General features: G+C 46.2%; 2 protein-coding genes across 2 annotated transcripts in view; one reads left to right on the top strand and one right to left on the bottom strand.

Annotated features, from left to right (window-relative positions):
* The window catches only part of MEP1A (meprin A subunit alpha), a 69,049-nt gene extending 58,372 nt beyond the window's left edge, over positions 1–10,677 (top strand). Inside the window, exons 15-16 of the mRNA XM_084821729.1 lie at positions 2,523–2,716; positions 9,351–10,677. Of these exons, the coding sequence (XP_084677855.1) occupies positions 2,523–2,552 (30 nt within the window). The 3' untranslated portion in view covers positions 2,553–2,716; positions 9,351–10,677. The remainder of the gene's footprint in view (positions 1–2,522; positions 2,717–9,350) is intronic.
* The window catches only part of ADGRF5 (adhesion G protein-coupled receptor F5), a 65,355-nt gene continuing 57,519 nt past the window's right edge, over positions 8,216–16,051 (bottom strand). The window contains exons 18-21 of the mRNA XM_084821717.1: positions 11,207–11,248; positions 11,037–11,096; positions 10,487–10,571; positions 8,216–9,485 (exon numbers count right to left, since the gene is read on the bottom strand). Of these exons, the coding sequence (XP_084677843.1) occupies positions 9,406–9,485; positions 10,487–10,571; positions 11,037–11,096; positions 11,207–11,248 (267 nt within the window). The 3' untranslated portion in view covers positions 8,216–9,405. The remainder of the gene's footprint in view (positions 9,486–10,486; positions 10,572–11,036; positions 11,097–11,206; positions 11,249–16,051) is intronic.

Raw genomic sequence — 16,051 nt, 5'->3', positions numbered from 1 at the left:
CCTCTGCAGAAAGATGCAGAATCATTTTGAGGCGAGGGACCAGAAGACATCAAGGGGTGTGGCTTCACCCTCTGACTGAATCGCCCCACCCCATGTTTTTCCCCTCAATGCTGGGAGAGGCAAGGAATTCTGTGCCTCCTCCCAGCATGAAGAGACTTGGCTGGCACTGGGATGAACAGAGGCTCCTCCTCATTTGGGGCAGCGCCTGGCACCCCTATGGATCATGCATGCTGCACAAAGCTAGTCGCCCTGCACCAGGAAGGGAGAACACCATCCACATCCCACTGTTATCTCTGATCTGAGATTGGCAATAACACCCTGCTGGTGTGGTGGCACAGAGTGGGATCCAAGAAAACAGTAGGTGAGCATCCAAAATAAACCACAAAAAAGAGAAACAGGTTCTCAGGATGCAAACAAAAATTACTGTAGGAAGCCCAACACATTTTGGCCTTTTTCTTATTTTTAGGCCTTCTATCAGGGGGTAGAGAAAAAATTCTGCAGAATTTATTTTCAGCAGAAGATTGTCTCCTGTGTCAATCTACTGGCAATGTTTTTCTCTACCCCCTGAAGAAGGCCTTAAAATAAGGAAAATTCCGAAATGTGTTGGGCTTCCTATTGCATGCATGCATGCATACATACATACATACATGTTGTTGTTGTTGTTGTTCAGTCGTGTCCGACTCTTCGTGACCCCATGGACCATAGCACGCCAGGCCTTCCTGTCCTGCGCTCTCTCCCGGAGTGTGCTCAAGTCCATATTCATTGCATCGGTGATGCTATCTAGCCATCTCATCCTCTGCCGTCCCCTTCTCCTTTTGCCTTCAGTCTTTCCCAGCATCAGGGTCTTTTCCAGGGAGTTTTCTCTTCGCGTTAGGTGGCCAAAATATTGGAGCTTCAGTATCTGTCCTTCCAATGATAAGCTGTAAGGGTTGATTTCCTTTAGGACATACGTACATACATACATACCGTCTTTGTGACATGGGGGGATCCCCCTGTTATCGCTGATCTCAGATCAGCGATAACAGTGGTGATGATGATGATTTATTTATTATGCCCTCTGGGGAGATTCCTCCTGGGGGCCAGGGCTTAGAGGCCAAGCCCCACCCCTGGAGGAGCCCAGGAGTTCCGAAGGCTGGATTGGGAGCCCCAGGGGAACCGAGGCTCTGCACCCCTCTTCTACAGTAACAGTCTACCACTATTTATGAAAATTCAAAACCAGCTCCAACAGCTGACCAATTCCTCTGCACAAGCTGACAAGACTGCAGCTGACCTAGATGGAGAACAAGGCCCTGCCTTTAAAAAAAGAAAAAGAAAAAAGAACATATATTAAGCGGAACAAAAATCGTGGTTGCACTTTCTGTCTTATAAAATACATAGTGACATGCAAGCTTTCTTCAAATGTCTGTGGGATTTTCTATGCAGTGTGTGTGCCTGAGTCATCAGTTGAGATTTATAGCGCATTTAGGTGCGGTCCTGTAGGCATTTACCTGAAAGTAAGTCCCAGCGAACTCAATGGGTTTTACTTCTGATTCCGAGTAGACATGTATAGGCATGCACAGATTATATATTGTCCTGGCTTGCCGTGATGTAAAAAATAAATTAGCTATCTGCAAATATGATGCAAATGCAAAAGTGCATTTCTCTTTGGAGCACCTCCTTCCCTCTCACCTCCTGTTTACTAACAGTGTAATCCTATACATGTCTACTCAGAAGTATGTCCCATTGAGTTCAATGGGGATTGATTCCAGACAAGCAGAATTGTAGCCCAAATGTGGCTTTCTACCTGCAACTGCAAGAAGAATTCCAAGAACTGCACCGTTTGTTATCATCTAAGACAGGGGTCCCCAACCCCCGGGCCACAGACCGGTACCGGTCCGTGGCCTGTTAGGAACCGGGCCACGTAGGGGTGTGCGAAACCCCCTTACCTTGGGTCCACAGGGATCCGCAGGCGGGGGAGGTGATCCGTCCCTCCCCCCCGGAATCCTCACCAGCCCCAGCTGGCTCTGCTCCATGGCGAGTCCACGGAGCTGCCAGCCGGCTCCGGCTGCTGGCGGACTTCCAGCCGCTGGGACGCAAATGGCATCCGCGTAGCAGATGCCATTTGTGTCCCTGTTCTTCAGGTAATAGGCTATGTAAATCTTTATGTAGCCTATTACTGCAAAGAAAAGGACCAAAATGGTATCCGCTATGCGGACACCATTTGCATCCCAGCGGCTGGAAGTCCGCCCACAACCCCCCCCCCCCCAGTCCATGGAAAAATTGTCTTCCACGAGACCGGTCCCTGGTGCAAAAAAGGTTGGGGACCGCTGATCTAAGACATTTAACACTGTCTTTTTGCATTTTAAAAGGACTTTCTCACTTTCTAGTGCTCTAAGAGCAGGTGAGATGAAATGTCCCCGCACCTTGGCCTGTAGGAATCTCCCCATTCAGACAGTGGGTGCTTCCAGATGGAGGGCTCCCTAGTGCTGCCAACTGCCAGTTATGCATTATGCAACCATTCCATCTTTTCTTTCTGTGGTAAGAGAAAAGACAGAAGAAGTGAAGGGTTATGAGTTGAAGATGATGACATCTGGACCACCACCACCACCACCACCGGTAAAATTCTATGAATGAGGCAGAGAAATGGCTTGATAAAAGCCATGTCTGGAAGCACCCCATGACAAAGGAGAAGTATCCATCTCCACCTCCAAGGGAGTCGCTTCTGAGACCTATGGAGGTACACGCAACACTCAAACACATGTGCCTGTGCTTGGCAGGCAAGCTTGCCAACTCTGGACAGGTTCATGAATGTAATAATTTGTCACTGTATTAACCATAATTTGATCCTAGTTATAAATAATGTATGAAATAACAAATATGCCATATGAACAATATTTTTTGACAAAAGGTATTCTGTGCAGCTCCTAAAAGGAAGACCAAACTTGAGTCCTTTGCTTTTGAGCATTACACTGAATTCAATAGAATGTGTTTTGGGCATGAGGCACAGGCTCTGTGACATCTGTGTGGAAGGAGTACCGATCGCTGTAATGTCAGTTTGATAAAGCACCCGTGGCTTAGTAGTGGATGGCTAACAAAAAAAGCACAATACGCCGGAAACGTGTTATAAATATTGTGCTGAACATGGGACTCCTGTAAGATGTCCTAACAGAATACCAACATCTTTTATTGAATTGCAAAACAGACAGACTACACTGCTGGGGGCTCATTGTCTCATTTCCCTAAGGTGCCATGGTTGCAAATCAATGGCATGTAATCCAGGACAATATTACTGAAGCAGGGCAAAATGCATTCCAGAATTCAGATTTTCAAGGAATTAACTGGATTTTGGCACCACCCAAAGCAAGTGAGGAAGGTGTCTTTTTCGTTTTACATGGGTCTGATACATTAACAATCACACAATTATGATAAGAGCTTCCTAGATTTCTCAAGGAAACAGAAATGACACTCTCCGCCATGACCTGTCCGTCTTGGGTGGCCCTGCATGGCATAGCTTATGGCTTCACTGACTTAAGCAAGCCCCTTCGCCACAACAAGGCAGTGATCCATGAAGGGGACTACACACATAGGCTGCTATAATATGCCTTTCTTTAAGAACTTAGAAAGGAAGAAAAAACTAAATGCTTGAATATGACTTAAATGTGTGTGTGGGGGGGGGGGGGGACATGCCCAGAAGTCAATGTTTGCTTTTAAAAATCAAAAGAAATCTCGGTTTTTAAAAATGTAAAAGAGACAGAGTTGACAGACAAAAATGACAAGGACATAGAATGGAGAAAGCAGAAGTGAGGGTCTACCTTAAACAACAAATGCAGCCTTTCCCGGAGTCCAAGCGACATAAACAAACACAGGAATGGCTGGGGAGGGGAAACAAGCAAGGAAAAGCTATGTTAGTTTGAAAAAATATGGAAAGGAGAGATGAATATATCTAATACAAATAACAAATGAGTTGGAGGTAGAAAGAAATAGAATAAGGTGGCTAGAAGGGGTGCTGCAAAAGACACTGTCCCAAAGGGGACAGTTGAGCAAGGAGCAAGGGAACGATCCCACTACAACCAAGCTGTTTCCTTTTAATTTAAATATTGAGGAAAGCCTAATGGCAATCAAAAATGAAGAAACAGAAGGAACAGCTCCAAGGAATTCAGGCACGCACGCACACGCACGCCTGCGCACACACACAATCATCTACCCGTACACCAGCCCTCTCTCAAAGACACAGCTAGCACAATAACCTAACGCAGCCTTTCACCAAAGTATAGATACCCCCTTCCTCCATCACTCTCTCTGATTGGAGACTGCTGGTGTCGGTTCTGGGCACGAGTTCCTATTCACCAACGCACACTCTCTCCTCCTCCTGTGCTCACCTTCCCGCCTCTCCCTGCCTTCCCGCATCCGCTTGCCTTCCCCATCCCTCCTCCTTCTCCTGCCCCTCTGTGTGAGTTTTCAGAAGTTGATACATTTTGGAGACAGCCTGTCTGGGCTGCTCAGGCTTTAAGCAGAGCTCCGAATGTGCGAGGCAGAGGATGCACTTCGGGGCGGGGGGGCGCTTTACCCTGGGGCGCCTCAGTACTGCTCTGACCTGCTTTGTATCTTGAGGATTTTGCTCTGAATCAGCCCGCTTCACCTCGTTATTCAGGCTTCGTGACGAGGTGGTGCACAGCCCTATTTAAAACGTGGTCTTGTCCTCTATGGTGTTGGCTATACCTCCAAGCTTTGTGTCATCTGCAATCTGGACAATTCCCTCATGGTGAATCTATCCCTCCTGCATGATTATTCCTCATAGTACACACAGTGACCTGTGTTGCGGTATTTTGGATAACAGCACTTAAAAAGTGGGAAATCACAGGAGAACACTGCAGCCACAACCCTGGCAGAAATGCCATGCCCCCTCTTTGATGAGCTTCTGCCAAGCTTTGAAAACCTGGCTGTTCAGGCGGGTTAGGGTTTTTTTAGAGCAAAGTTGTTTTGTTGATTAAGTTGTATTTTGTGTTATTTGTATTGTACACCGTCTAGAGTGGCTGGGTAGCCGGCCCAATGGGTGGCTAATAAATCTAATAAATAAAGTCTGCTTACTGGCTGCAGATAGCAGAATGTACTCCTGCCTGTAAAATCAGCAGGGAGGTGGCTGTTATTGACCAGCAATAACAATATTAATGGCATGATGGAGCTAGTTGGTTGGCAGCATCATGTGTGCACCTATTTATTTTATTAAAATATTTAAACACCACATTTCAGCTGAAAACCTGTCAGGAAAGCTTACATGAACAAAATGCCAGAGGTACTTACAGACAGGTCGACGATCCAGTCAGCTTGGCTTTCCCGTGCATTTGGAGGTAGAAGTGCAGCTGGCATTTGAAGTGGGGGTTCTCTTCAAAAAGCTCCAAGGAGCAATAGAAACAGGACTTCAGCTGCTTAAATTTTGAACGCGCCTGCCCTGGGGTCCTCGGAAAGCCATCCCTCGAAAGGAGCCACAAAATCCAGTTACAGGCGGAGGCGCTGGGCAGCAGAGCACTCCTCATGAGCACCTCCACACTGCGGCTCCCCCACACGGATTGCAGCAGAAGGCCAAGCTCTTCCTGCCGTGTGCTCCCACCCCTACCACCACCGCTGATGACAGACAAGGGAGGAGGGGAGGCAGGCAGGCAGGCAGGAGGGAAGGAAGGAAGGAAGGAAGGAAGGAGCAGACGGATGGGCGGAGCCATCAATCATTTTACAGGATCCAATGATCAGCGGGGGGCAGGATGAGGGGCCAGCAGCCCCCTTCTGTGCTGATTTTTCCATGCAGTTCCTCCCAGCCGTGAAAAGGTATACAGCAGAGGGAAGCACTACGAGAGAAGCCTGTACACAGGGCCAGACTGAATCCTGGAAAGGATTAGTGGTGCACGAAAGTCACTTACCTGGTCTCGCAACTTGCTTTGCGGTGGGGGGGAGGCGCTTTGCTGCTCCACCCGAAGTTCAGGCCGGGGGGGGAGGCTTCCCTCCTCGCCCGGCCGAAATTCAGGCCGGGGGGAGGCTTCCCGCCTCGCCCAGCCGAAATTCAGGCCAGGGAGAAGCGCCCCGTCTCCCTGGCCGCGAACTTCAAAAGAAAAAAAAAACGTCCCTGTGATAGGCTACGTAATGATTAACATAGTCTATCACGGCTAGATCTGCAAAGTCAGCCGTGATAGGCTACGTTAATCATCACGTAGCCTATCACGGGTGACTTTGCAGATCTAGCCGTGATAGGCTCTGTTAATCGTTACGTAGCCTATCACAGGGGCGTTGTTTTTTTTTTTACTTTGCTTGTAATGGCGGCGGCGGCGGCAGCCGGTCGAAAGACCGGCTGCCGCCCCCGCCCCTGACGAAGACCTGCCGAACCGCCGCCGGGACCCGCCGCTGGGAGGGACATTCGTGAAAGGTAAGTCCCATCCGGGGGGGGGGGCAGAGAATTTCTCCCCGAACAACCTTCGGAGGACCGAATGCGTTGGCGCTCGGCCCCCCGAAGTTTCGGGGAGAAATTCTCCCCCATCCCTAGAAAGGATCAGGAATCAAAAGGAATAGTTTGTAGTGGGATAAGATGCCAGGTGTGAAGAGACTCTATGTTAAAGCTGTCTATAAAGAGAGATGAAAAGTGCTCTCACTTATTGCAGAGCAGCAATTCTTAGTGGGGTGGGGTCAGGAATTATGGCGCAGATGATCTGACCCTTCCAAAGCCCTGTCAGCCTCACTGAGAACAGGACAGGAGTTAGGTGTAGGTGGCTTTTCCCCCCATGCCTTTTTCCCCCCTGGTGTGTTTTTTTTTCCTTTTACATTTTTTTCTTTCCATTGAAACCAACAGGAGGGGAAATTAATTAGCACTGCCTTGTTCACTGTCATTATTTTACTTTCATGTAATTATCACTGTCTTTGCTTTTTCCATCTTGTTGCCCTCTGACCTTACTCCTCTTCACTTCTCCACAACAAGGAGCGCCAATTTGACATTACAGTTTATGCATCTGATTAAGTGGATTCTCTTCCATGAAAGCTTCTGCCAAAACCATTTGAAAGTGTATGAGAGTGCACATTTCCCACATCACAATGATCTGTTAAGCAGCAAATCTGTCTTCTCCCCTCCACCACTACATCTAGGCAGGGTATCATTCCCCTGTGCTGTCCATATAATACTCCATCCCTCCCAAGTTGATGCTGCATAAGTACTTTATCCAGGGGGATTGAACCTCTTTCAGCCTGAGGGCCAAATTCAGTTTCAGAGACGCTCTCAGTGGTAGCATTCCAGTGGTGGGTGGAGCCAAAGGCAAAAGGGCATGGGGCCAAAATACCAAAAATACCTACATATTTTAGCTTAAAGCTCTTTCTGCCAGTCACTAAGCCTTAGGGCTTCACCACACAACCCTAAAAACCTGCATCCTTACTGGAGCGTCTGCTTCCAGATTCTTTGCAGGATTAAGATCGGCTCCTTTACACAGGCTGACACGTGCTGTTTTTATTTCTCTGCAAGTTCTATATGTTTCATTTTACAGCAATTAGATGGCACTGCTGTTATAGTGCCATTACAGAAGTACACCCTCAAGTAAAGTGCTTCCTAGCGCTTCCTAGAGAAAAATCTACTTTCCCTTCAATTTACAAAGGCAAGATAAATATCATAAACTGTGGGAGGGGCCCTGGAGGTTGATGGTGTCATGTAAAGGACCCACTAACTTCTGTGAGTAACCAATCTTGATCACACAATTTAAGCCCCATGTGGAGAAGCCCTTAGAAAAGGCATTTGAACCTTTTAGAATGGGAAAAAAACATGGAAAGGCCTAGAAACCACAAACAATCAGTGGTCAGGGGAAAGGGGGTGGGGCCAGGCAAAGGGGGCATAGCCCTCTGAGTTTAATTGTGACCCGAGGCAGGATGGATTTGGCCCGTGGCCCTGAGGATAAACACCCCTTACTTTATCAATTGTGTAATAACAGATCTAGCTAAGGCTATGCTTGGTTACGTCTTCAGTCAGCTGAACCAGAAGGTACAACATAGTAGTTATGATGATGCATTGATGCAGGTTTCATTATGACCTGTTCCAAATTCTTATCTGCTTGTACATGAATTTGTAAGAGACCCTCAAATGTGTAGCTCCAGAGTGAAATGTAGAGATGAAACAGAATTAATTTATGTAGCATAGTAAGGAAATAGCTATCCATATTTACACTTTTTAAAAAAGGAATGTTTAAAGGATGGTGGGACTTCTTTTGTTTAAGCACTGTGCAAGCAGTTTTTATTAAGTATCATCATAAATATATATTTACATAGAATTTTCCCTTCATTTTTAGTAAAGCTAACTGCATAGCTAGGAATTCTTCTATAGTACAAAAATAAAGTGCATCTGTTTGTATAGAGGACAGTTTACAATCCTTTTAGTCTAACTCAAAAGCAAGTCTCACTAAATCCAATGGGACATACTTCCAAGCGGGTTTGTATAGGATTGCAGCCTAAATTGGGAACCTTGATGTCACCTGCAGTGCTATACCACAGGGGTGTAGAACATTTCTTTGGTGGGAGGCCAGATTCCCCCCCCCCGACCATCTGTGGCCTGGATGCCATCAGTGGGTGTGACCACAACCAGTGATATCACCACCCTGCCCTCCCCGCCACCCATTTTCATTTCCTCCATGCTGGGGAGAGGCACAGAATTCCATGCCGCTCCTCAGCCGGAGAAGAACCCAAGTCCCCAGGTTTGCGTGCTGCTGGTCGTCTCAGTGGGGACAGCAAGCAGTGCACGAACAGACTCCCAGAGTCCCAGCCCTGCCCCCTGCAGGAGCCCCAGGAGGCTCCATGGGCTGGATGAAGGGGTTCGTGGGAATGGGGAGCTCTGCACCCCCTATGCCCACTTAGCTGGGCTGGGACTACGCCCCCCTGAACTTAACTTGGCTTGCCTCTGAGGAGACAGACAGAGAATTGCACTGGAACATGTTTCAAACATTGGGAAAAAATAGTACACAAATACCCCAGTGCCACAAGGGAAATCCATATAAATAATATTTATTCGAGGCCATTAAACTGTCTGGAAGCATATTTTGGCAAGATGAGGATATGTATCCCTCACCCACCCCCAAAACCAGGACCACCATTCGTGCACAATACTGGTCCATTTCTAGAACTGGGCTGGAGCAAACATGACCATCCATTGCAGGAGTACCAATACTAAGGTATTCAGCATTTTATAGCACTGGAGCCTGCATCACTGAATTTCTTCTAGTCTAAAGGTGGCATTAAACATTATCTTCCATGTATCACATGGTACATTGAAAAAATAATCTGTTATACTAATATGTCACAGTTCTTTACAGCCTACAATAAATCAGTGTTCCATTATTCACTGATTATTCTGTGCTTAGTTCTCAGGAAAAAAAACAACAACCTTGAGCGTCAAACATGCATGGACTCATGGACTCAAGTCAGCAAAGAATATGCCTTCGATGTGTTTTCGGAAGATAAAGATGGTGATTCTGTAGAAGAGACTTGGTATTTTCCTGGAGAACAAAAAGAAAATTGTTATTTAAAAATGTGCTGCTCAGTTACTGTATAAATAAGGCACAGCCTTTTGCATATAGTTAGTTGTCTTTAGAATAAGCTGCCTTTTCTGGTTCAGGAGAACAAAGGCATAAAGCAAACATTACATCTGATATTCTAATACATACATATTAAGAGTATGCAAGAATCTATTAGTGTAAATATTACATTAAATTGTAATATTTCATCTCATTACATTCATCATTGTGCCAATTCTCCTGAGAACATGGTGAGGCAACTGATAGGCATTTTTACAAAGGATATCTGTACAAGTGAGTGAGAATATCTCTGAGGACAAAGAAGTTGCAGATGCATATCAGAGTTGCTTTGCCTACATAAGAACCTAAGAAGAGCCATGCTGGATGAAATCAAGGGTCCATGTAGCCCAGCATTCTGTTCACACAGTGGCCAACCAGTTGCCACAGGAAACCCACAAGCAAGACATGAGTACAACAGCACCCTCCTGCCCATGTTCCCCAGCAACTGGTGTAGATAGGCATACTGCCTCTGATACTGGAGGTAGCACATAGCCATCAGGATAGTCATTGATAGCCTTCTTTCAGGAATTTGTCCAACCCCCTTTTAAAGCAATCCAAATTGGTGGCCATCACTACGTCTTGTGGTAGCGAATTCCATAGCTTAACTATGCACTATACGAAGAAGTTCTTCCTTTTACCTGTCCTGAATCTCCCACCAATCAGCTTCATGGGATGAACCTGGGTTCTAGTATTATGAGAGAGGGAGAACAATGTTTCCCTATCCACATTCTCCACACTGTGCATAATTTTATACAAGGAACTTCTGGTTCCTGGAAACTGTATAGGAAGTATAGGTATAAGGAATTATGTTGGCCTTACAATCCATTGAAATTACATAAACCTGAAGATCCAGTTTACTAAAAGATACTTAAAACAACACAAGGAAAATTGAATTAATGCACACATGCCTCCTTATCACATACCTGCTTTGCCAAACAAGTTGTTTAAAGTTCTTGAGAAAGGAGAACTGATGGAAAGCATAGGAGCTGATATGCCTTGAGATGTTGACTGCAATATGAAATTTATTTATTTAGTTATTTGTGACACTTATGTACTGCTGAATATAATAAAATCCCTCAGTGGTTCGTAATAAATATTAAAATACATATTCATTAAAAAAAAACTAGTAACAGTTTTGTTTGGGGGTTTGGTTTCATTTTTGTTTTTTTGCAGAACATGGCTTTCCCTCCATTATAATTTGTGCTCACAATTCTATGCATACATGGATGGGATTCTGCTCTTACTCCGATAATTGCAAAAATAAATTCTGAAATTTAAACTGTTCTGATGTTTTCACTTGCACAAAATGTTGGGCAAGCACTTGCACAAGTGGAAGGCAATCTTTGAATTTAGTTTAATATAATGCATTGCTTGAGTGCAAGACAAAAAGCAGCCATTTCATGAGTAGAAGATATCTCCTGCATGCAAAAGGGTACCTTTATTCCTTTTATTTATTCCTTAACCGAATGTTACCTTTGAGTGCTGTGAACTCCATCTGGAGAGGGAATACTTATTCAGCATAGCTTCTCGCACCTACACATTTGAAACAAGGAAAGTTAAAGCCGATATCAAATTATCTCTCCAATTTAATATAATAAAATCATAAATATAAAACCATGAATATTTTAAAATTCCTTTCCTACCTTCCTGTCCCAGAGAGTTCCACACAACAGAATGAATAATCCCTGAAAAATATTTGCAGATTAAAAATTATAGACAATTCAGATACAGCTTCTAATATATTTGTGTACATGCAGATCTTTAAGAGCCTTGGGATCCCCCTCGTGTAATTCCAGATGAAGAGCAGCTTTTCTCAACTCTGCCACAGAGTATGAAAAAATCATGGATAATGGAGATATCACTCAGAGAGAAAAAAAGAGTGAGAAGATTTCAATTACATTTCATGGGTTACAAATTCATCCTGCTGCAGAACTTTAATGGGCTGACAAGCAAGGGACTTTCTCTTTTGGAAAGAGCTTACTTGCAAATTATCAAAATGTGGCTGAGTAGTCCTGGCTCATGACTTGGTCTGGAATAATTAAGATCCACAAACTTTACCAGAAAAAAATAGGGATGTACGAAAGGTACTTACCTTTCCACGGATTATGCTGATGCTGGGGGGGAGGCGTTCCGTTCCTCCCCCCCGGAGTCCTGGCCGGCTGGCTCCGCTCCGCAGGGATTCTGTGGAGTCGCCGGCCAGCTCCGCCAGCAGCCGGACATCTGGCCGCTGGCTAGCAGGGATGCAAATGGTGGCAGCCGTAGCCGCTGCCATTTGCGTCCCTGCAGTCAGCCGTGATAGGTTACGTAAATGTTTACGTAGCCTATCACGGCTGAGTTAAAAAAAACAAAAAAACCGCGCGTACGCAAATGGCAGCGCCCATGGCCGCTGCCATTTGCGTTCCTTATTTTGGCACATATTAGTCTACATAAACTTTTTTTTTTTAGTTCAGCCGTGATAGGCTACGTAAACATTTACGTAGCCTATCACAGTGTTTTTTTAAAATCTAGCCATGATAGGCTACGTAAATCTTTACGTAGCCTACCATATTTTTTTGTTTGTTTGCTTGTTTGTTTTACTTGGAAATGGCGGCGGCGGCAGCCGGTCAGAAGACCGGCTGCCGCTGCTGCCGAACCACCGCCACAGCCGCCACCGGAGCTGCCGCCGCCAGGAAGATCCACCGAAGATAAGTCCCATCCTGGGGGGGGGGCGGGGGGCCATTCCGCCACCAATTTTGGAGGGCCGAATGCGCTGGCATTCGGCCTAGGGATGGACGAAAGGGACTTAGTGTCAGGGTGGACACTAAGCCCATAGAATCCCAGAGTAGTTCTGATGCTGAGGAAGAGCAGTCGCTCCTTCGGGAGAGGAGCGCGCTCCTTTTTTCCCAGGACCAACAGCTGACGGAGCTTCCTCCCACCCACATTCCTAGTTTAGAAAGCAGTCCAGGGAGTGACTCAGCACAGATAGCAGACTGGGGGGGATGCACGGCGCAGACGCAGAGAGCGGCGCCAAATGGTTCGCGCTGAAAGAACGGTTACGCCCAGAGGAGCCAAGGGAAAAGGGAAGGGATTCTCCCTAGTCCTTATATTCAGGGGTCTGCCAGTAATTGCCCTTCAAACGGGGACCAACTGTTCTACCGTAGGGCATAGGGATGCTGCTGCTCAGATCTAGTTGCTACCTGTAGAGCTGTTAAGTTGTAAAAGAAGATAAAGCTTTGAAAAGAATCCCTTTGTCTGTGCCTGGACTTGGCTACTGGATTAGACTGAGAGCCCTCCAAGGAGCCCTTGACACTTACCTTGTCCCGCAGCTTGCTTCGCGGTGGGGGGGAGGCGCTTCGGTTCTCTCCCCGAAGTTCAGGCGAGGGGGGGAGGCGCCCCATCCCTCGCCAGCGAAATTCAGGCCAGGGAGGAGCGTCCCGTCTCCCCGGCCGCGAAAAAAAAGTAAAACAAAAACAAAAACACACACCCGTGATAGGCTACGTAACGATTTGCATGGCCTATCACGGCTAGATTTCCAAAGTCAGCCATGATAGTCTATGTAAATCATCACGTAGCCTATCACGGCTGACTTTGGAAATCTAACCGTGATAGGCTACGTAAATCGTCACGTAGCCTATCACGGGTGTGTGTGTGTGTTTTTTACTGTACTTTTTTATTTTGTAATGGTGGCGGTGGCAGCCGGTCGGGAGACCGGCCGCCACCCCCACCCCCACTGAACTGCCGCCGAACCGCCGCCGGGACCCACCGCCGAGAGGGACATTCGCCGAAGGTAAGTCCCATCCCGGGGGGGGCGGGGGGCGGGCGGAGAATTTCCCCAACACTTTCGGGGGGCCGAATGCGTCGGCACTCGGCCTCCCGAAGATTCGTGGAGAAATTCTCTGCCATTCCTAATTCGGCCTCCCCGAGATCCGTGGCAGAACTTTCGTACATCCCTAGAAAAAAACAAAGGTAGCTGTGTTGACCCCTTTACAACACTGTTGTGGCGAAAAGGCTTGTGTAACTCAGTGAAGCCATAAGCTATGCCATGCGGGGCCACCCAAGACGGACAGGTCATGGCAGAGAGTTCTGACAAAATGTGGTCCACTGGAGAAGGAAATGGCAACCCACTCCAGTATTCTTGCCAAGAAAACCCCATGGAACATATCACAAGGCTAAAAGATATGACGCCGGAAGATGAGCCCCTCAGGTCGGAAGGTGTCCAATATACTACTGGGGAAGAGCAGAGGGAATTTCCAAGTAGCGCCAGAAAGAGTGAAGCGGCTGGGCCAAAGCCGAAAGGACACTCAGCTGTGGATGTGTCTGGTGGTGAAAAGAAAGTCCGATGCTGTAAAGAACAATATTGTTTAGGAACCTGGAATGTAAGATCAATGAATCAAGGTAAGCTGGAGGTGGTCAAACATGAGATGGCAAGACTGAACATCAACTTGGGAATCAGCGAACTAAAATGGATAGGCATGGGCGAATTTAATTCAGGTGACCATTATATCTACTACTGTGGGCAAGAATCCCTTAGAAGAAATGGAGCAGCGCTCATAGTCAACAAAAGGTTGGGAAAAGCAGTACTGGGGTACAATCTCAAAAATGATAGAATGATCTCAATACGAATCCAAGGCAAACTATTCAACATCACAGTAATTCAAGTCTATGCCCCAACCACTGAGGCCGAAGAAGCTGAGGTTGATCGGTTCTATGAAGACCTACAACACCTTCTAGAAGACTAGAACTAACACCAAAAAAAGATGTCCTTTTCATCATAGGGGATTGGAATGCCAAAGTAGGAAGTCAAGAAATCACCAGGATAACAGGCAAGCATGGCCTTGGTGTACAAAATGAAGCAGGACAAAGGCTAATAGAGTTTTGCCAAGAGAACACGCTGATCATAGCAAACACTCTTTTCCAACATCACAAGAGGTTGTGATCTACACATGGACATCACCAGATGGTCAACATCGAAATCAGATTGATTATGTCCTTTGCAGCCAAAGATGGAGAAGCTCTATACAGTCAGTAAAAACAAGACCTGGAGCTGACTGTGGCTCAGAGGTGGAAAGAATACACAGAAGAAAGAAAGATCTGAATGTCCCTGATAGCCATGATAGTGCGGTCACTGAACTTGAGACGGACATCCTAGAAAGTGAAGTCAAGTGGGCCTTAGGAAGCATTACTAACAACAAAGCTAGCGGAGATGACAGTATTCCAGCTGAGCTATTTAAGATCCTAAAAGATGATGCTGTTCAAGTGCTGCACTCAATATGCCAACAAATTTGGAACACTCAACAGTGGCCAGAAGACTGGAAAAGGTCAGTTTACATTCCAATTCTAAAGAAGGGCAATGCCAAAGAGTGTTCAAACTACCGTACAATTGCGCTCATTTCACATCCCAGCAAGGCTATGCTCAAAATCCTACAAGCTAGGTTTCAGCAGTATGTGAACCGAAAACTACCGGAAGTACAAGCTGGGTTTCGAAGAGGCAGAGGAACTAGAGATCAAATCACCAACGTTCGCTGGATCATGGAGAAAGCAAGAGAATTCCAGAAAAACGTCTATTTCTGCTTCATTGACTATGCGAAAGCCTTTGATTGTGTGGATCACAACAAACTGTGGCAAATTCTTAAAGAGTTGGGAGTACCAGAACACCTTACCTTTCTCCTGAGAAACCTGTACGAGGGTCAAGAAGCAACAGTAAGAAACCAGACATGGAACAACCGATTGGTTCAAAATTGGGAAAGGAGTACGACAAGGCTGCATATTGTCACCCTGCTTATTTAACTTATATGCAGAGTACATCATGAGAAACGCCGGGTTGGATGAATCACAGGTCGGAATTAAGATTGCTGGGAGAATTATCAACAACCTCAGATACGCAGACGATACCACCCTAATGGCAGAAAGCGAAGAGGATCTCAAGAGCTTCTTGTTGAGGGTGAAAGTGGAGAGTGCAAAAGCTGGTTTGAAACTCAACATTAAAAAACGAAGATCATGGCATCTGGCCCCATCACTTCCTGGCACATAGAAAGGGAAGAAATGGAAGCAGTGACAGATTTTATTTTCTTGGGTTCCAAGATCACCGCAGATGGTGACTGTAGCAAGACGCTTGCTCCTTGGGAGGAAAGCTATTGCAAACCTAGACAGCATAGTAAGAAGCAGAGACATCACCTTGCCAACAAAGGTCCGTCTAATCAAAGCTATGGTTTTCCCAGTAGTAATGTATGGCTGTGAGAGCTGGACTATAAGGAAGGCTGAGCGCCGAAGAATGGATGCTTTCGAAATGTGGTGTTGGAGAAGACTCTTACAAGTCCCCTGGACTGCAAGGAGGTCAAATCAGTCAATCCTAAAGGAAATCAACCCTGAGTGCTCATTGGAAGGACACATACTGAAACTGAAGATCAAATATTTTGGCCACCTAATGCGAAGAGAAAACTCCCTGGAAAAGACCCTGATGCTGGGAAAGATTGAAGGCAAAAGGAGAAGGGGATGGCAGAGGATGAGAT

The sequence above is a fragment of the Heloderma suspectum genome, chromosome 1 (genome assembly GCF_057233095.1).
Source record: "Heloderma suspectum isolate Gila_16-S chromosome 1, 16-S_ref, whole genome shotgun sequence".
NCBI lineage: Eukaryota > Metazoa > Chordata > Lepidosauria > Squamata > Helodermatidae > Heloderma > Heloderma suspectum.
The sequence above is the reverse complement of the archived record's forward strand: the minus strand, read 5'-3'. Positions and strand labels throughout refer to the sequence as shown.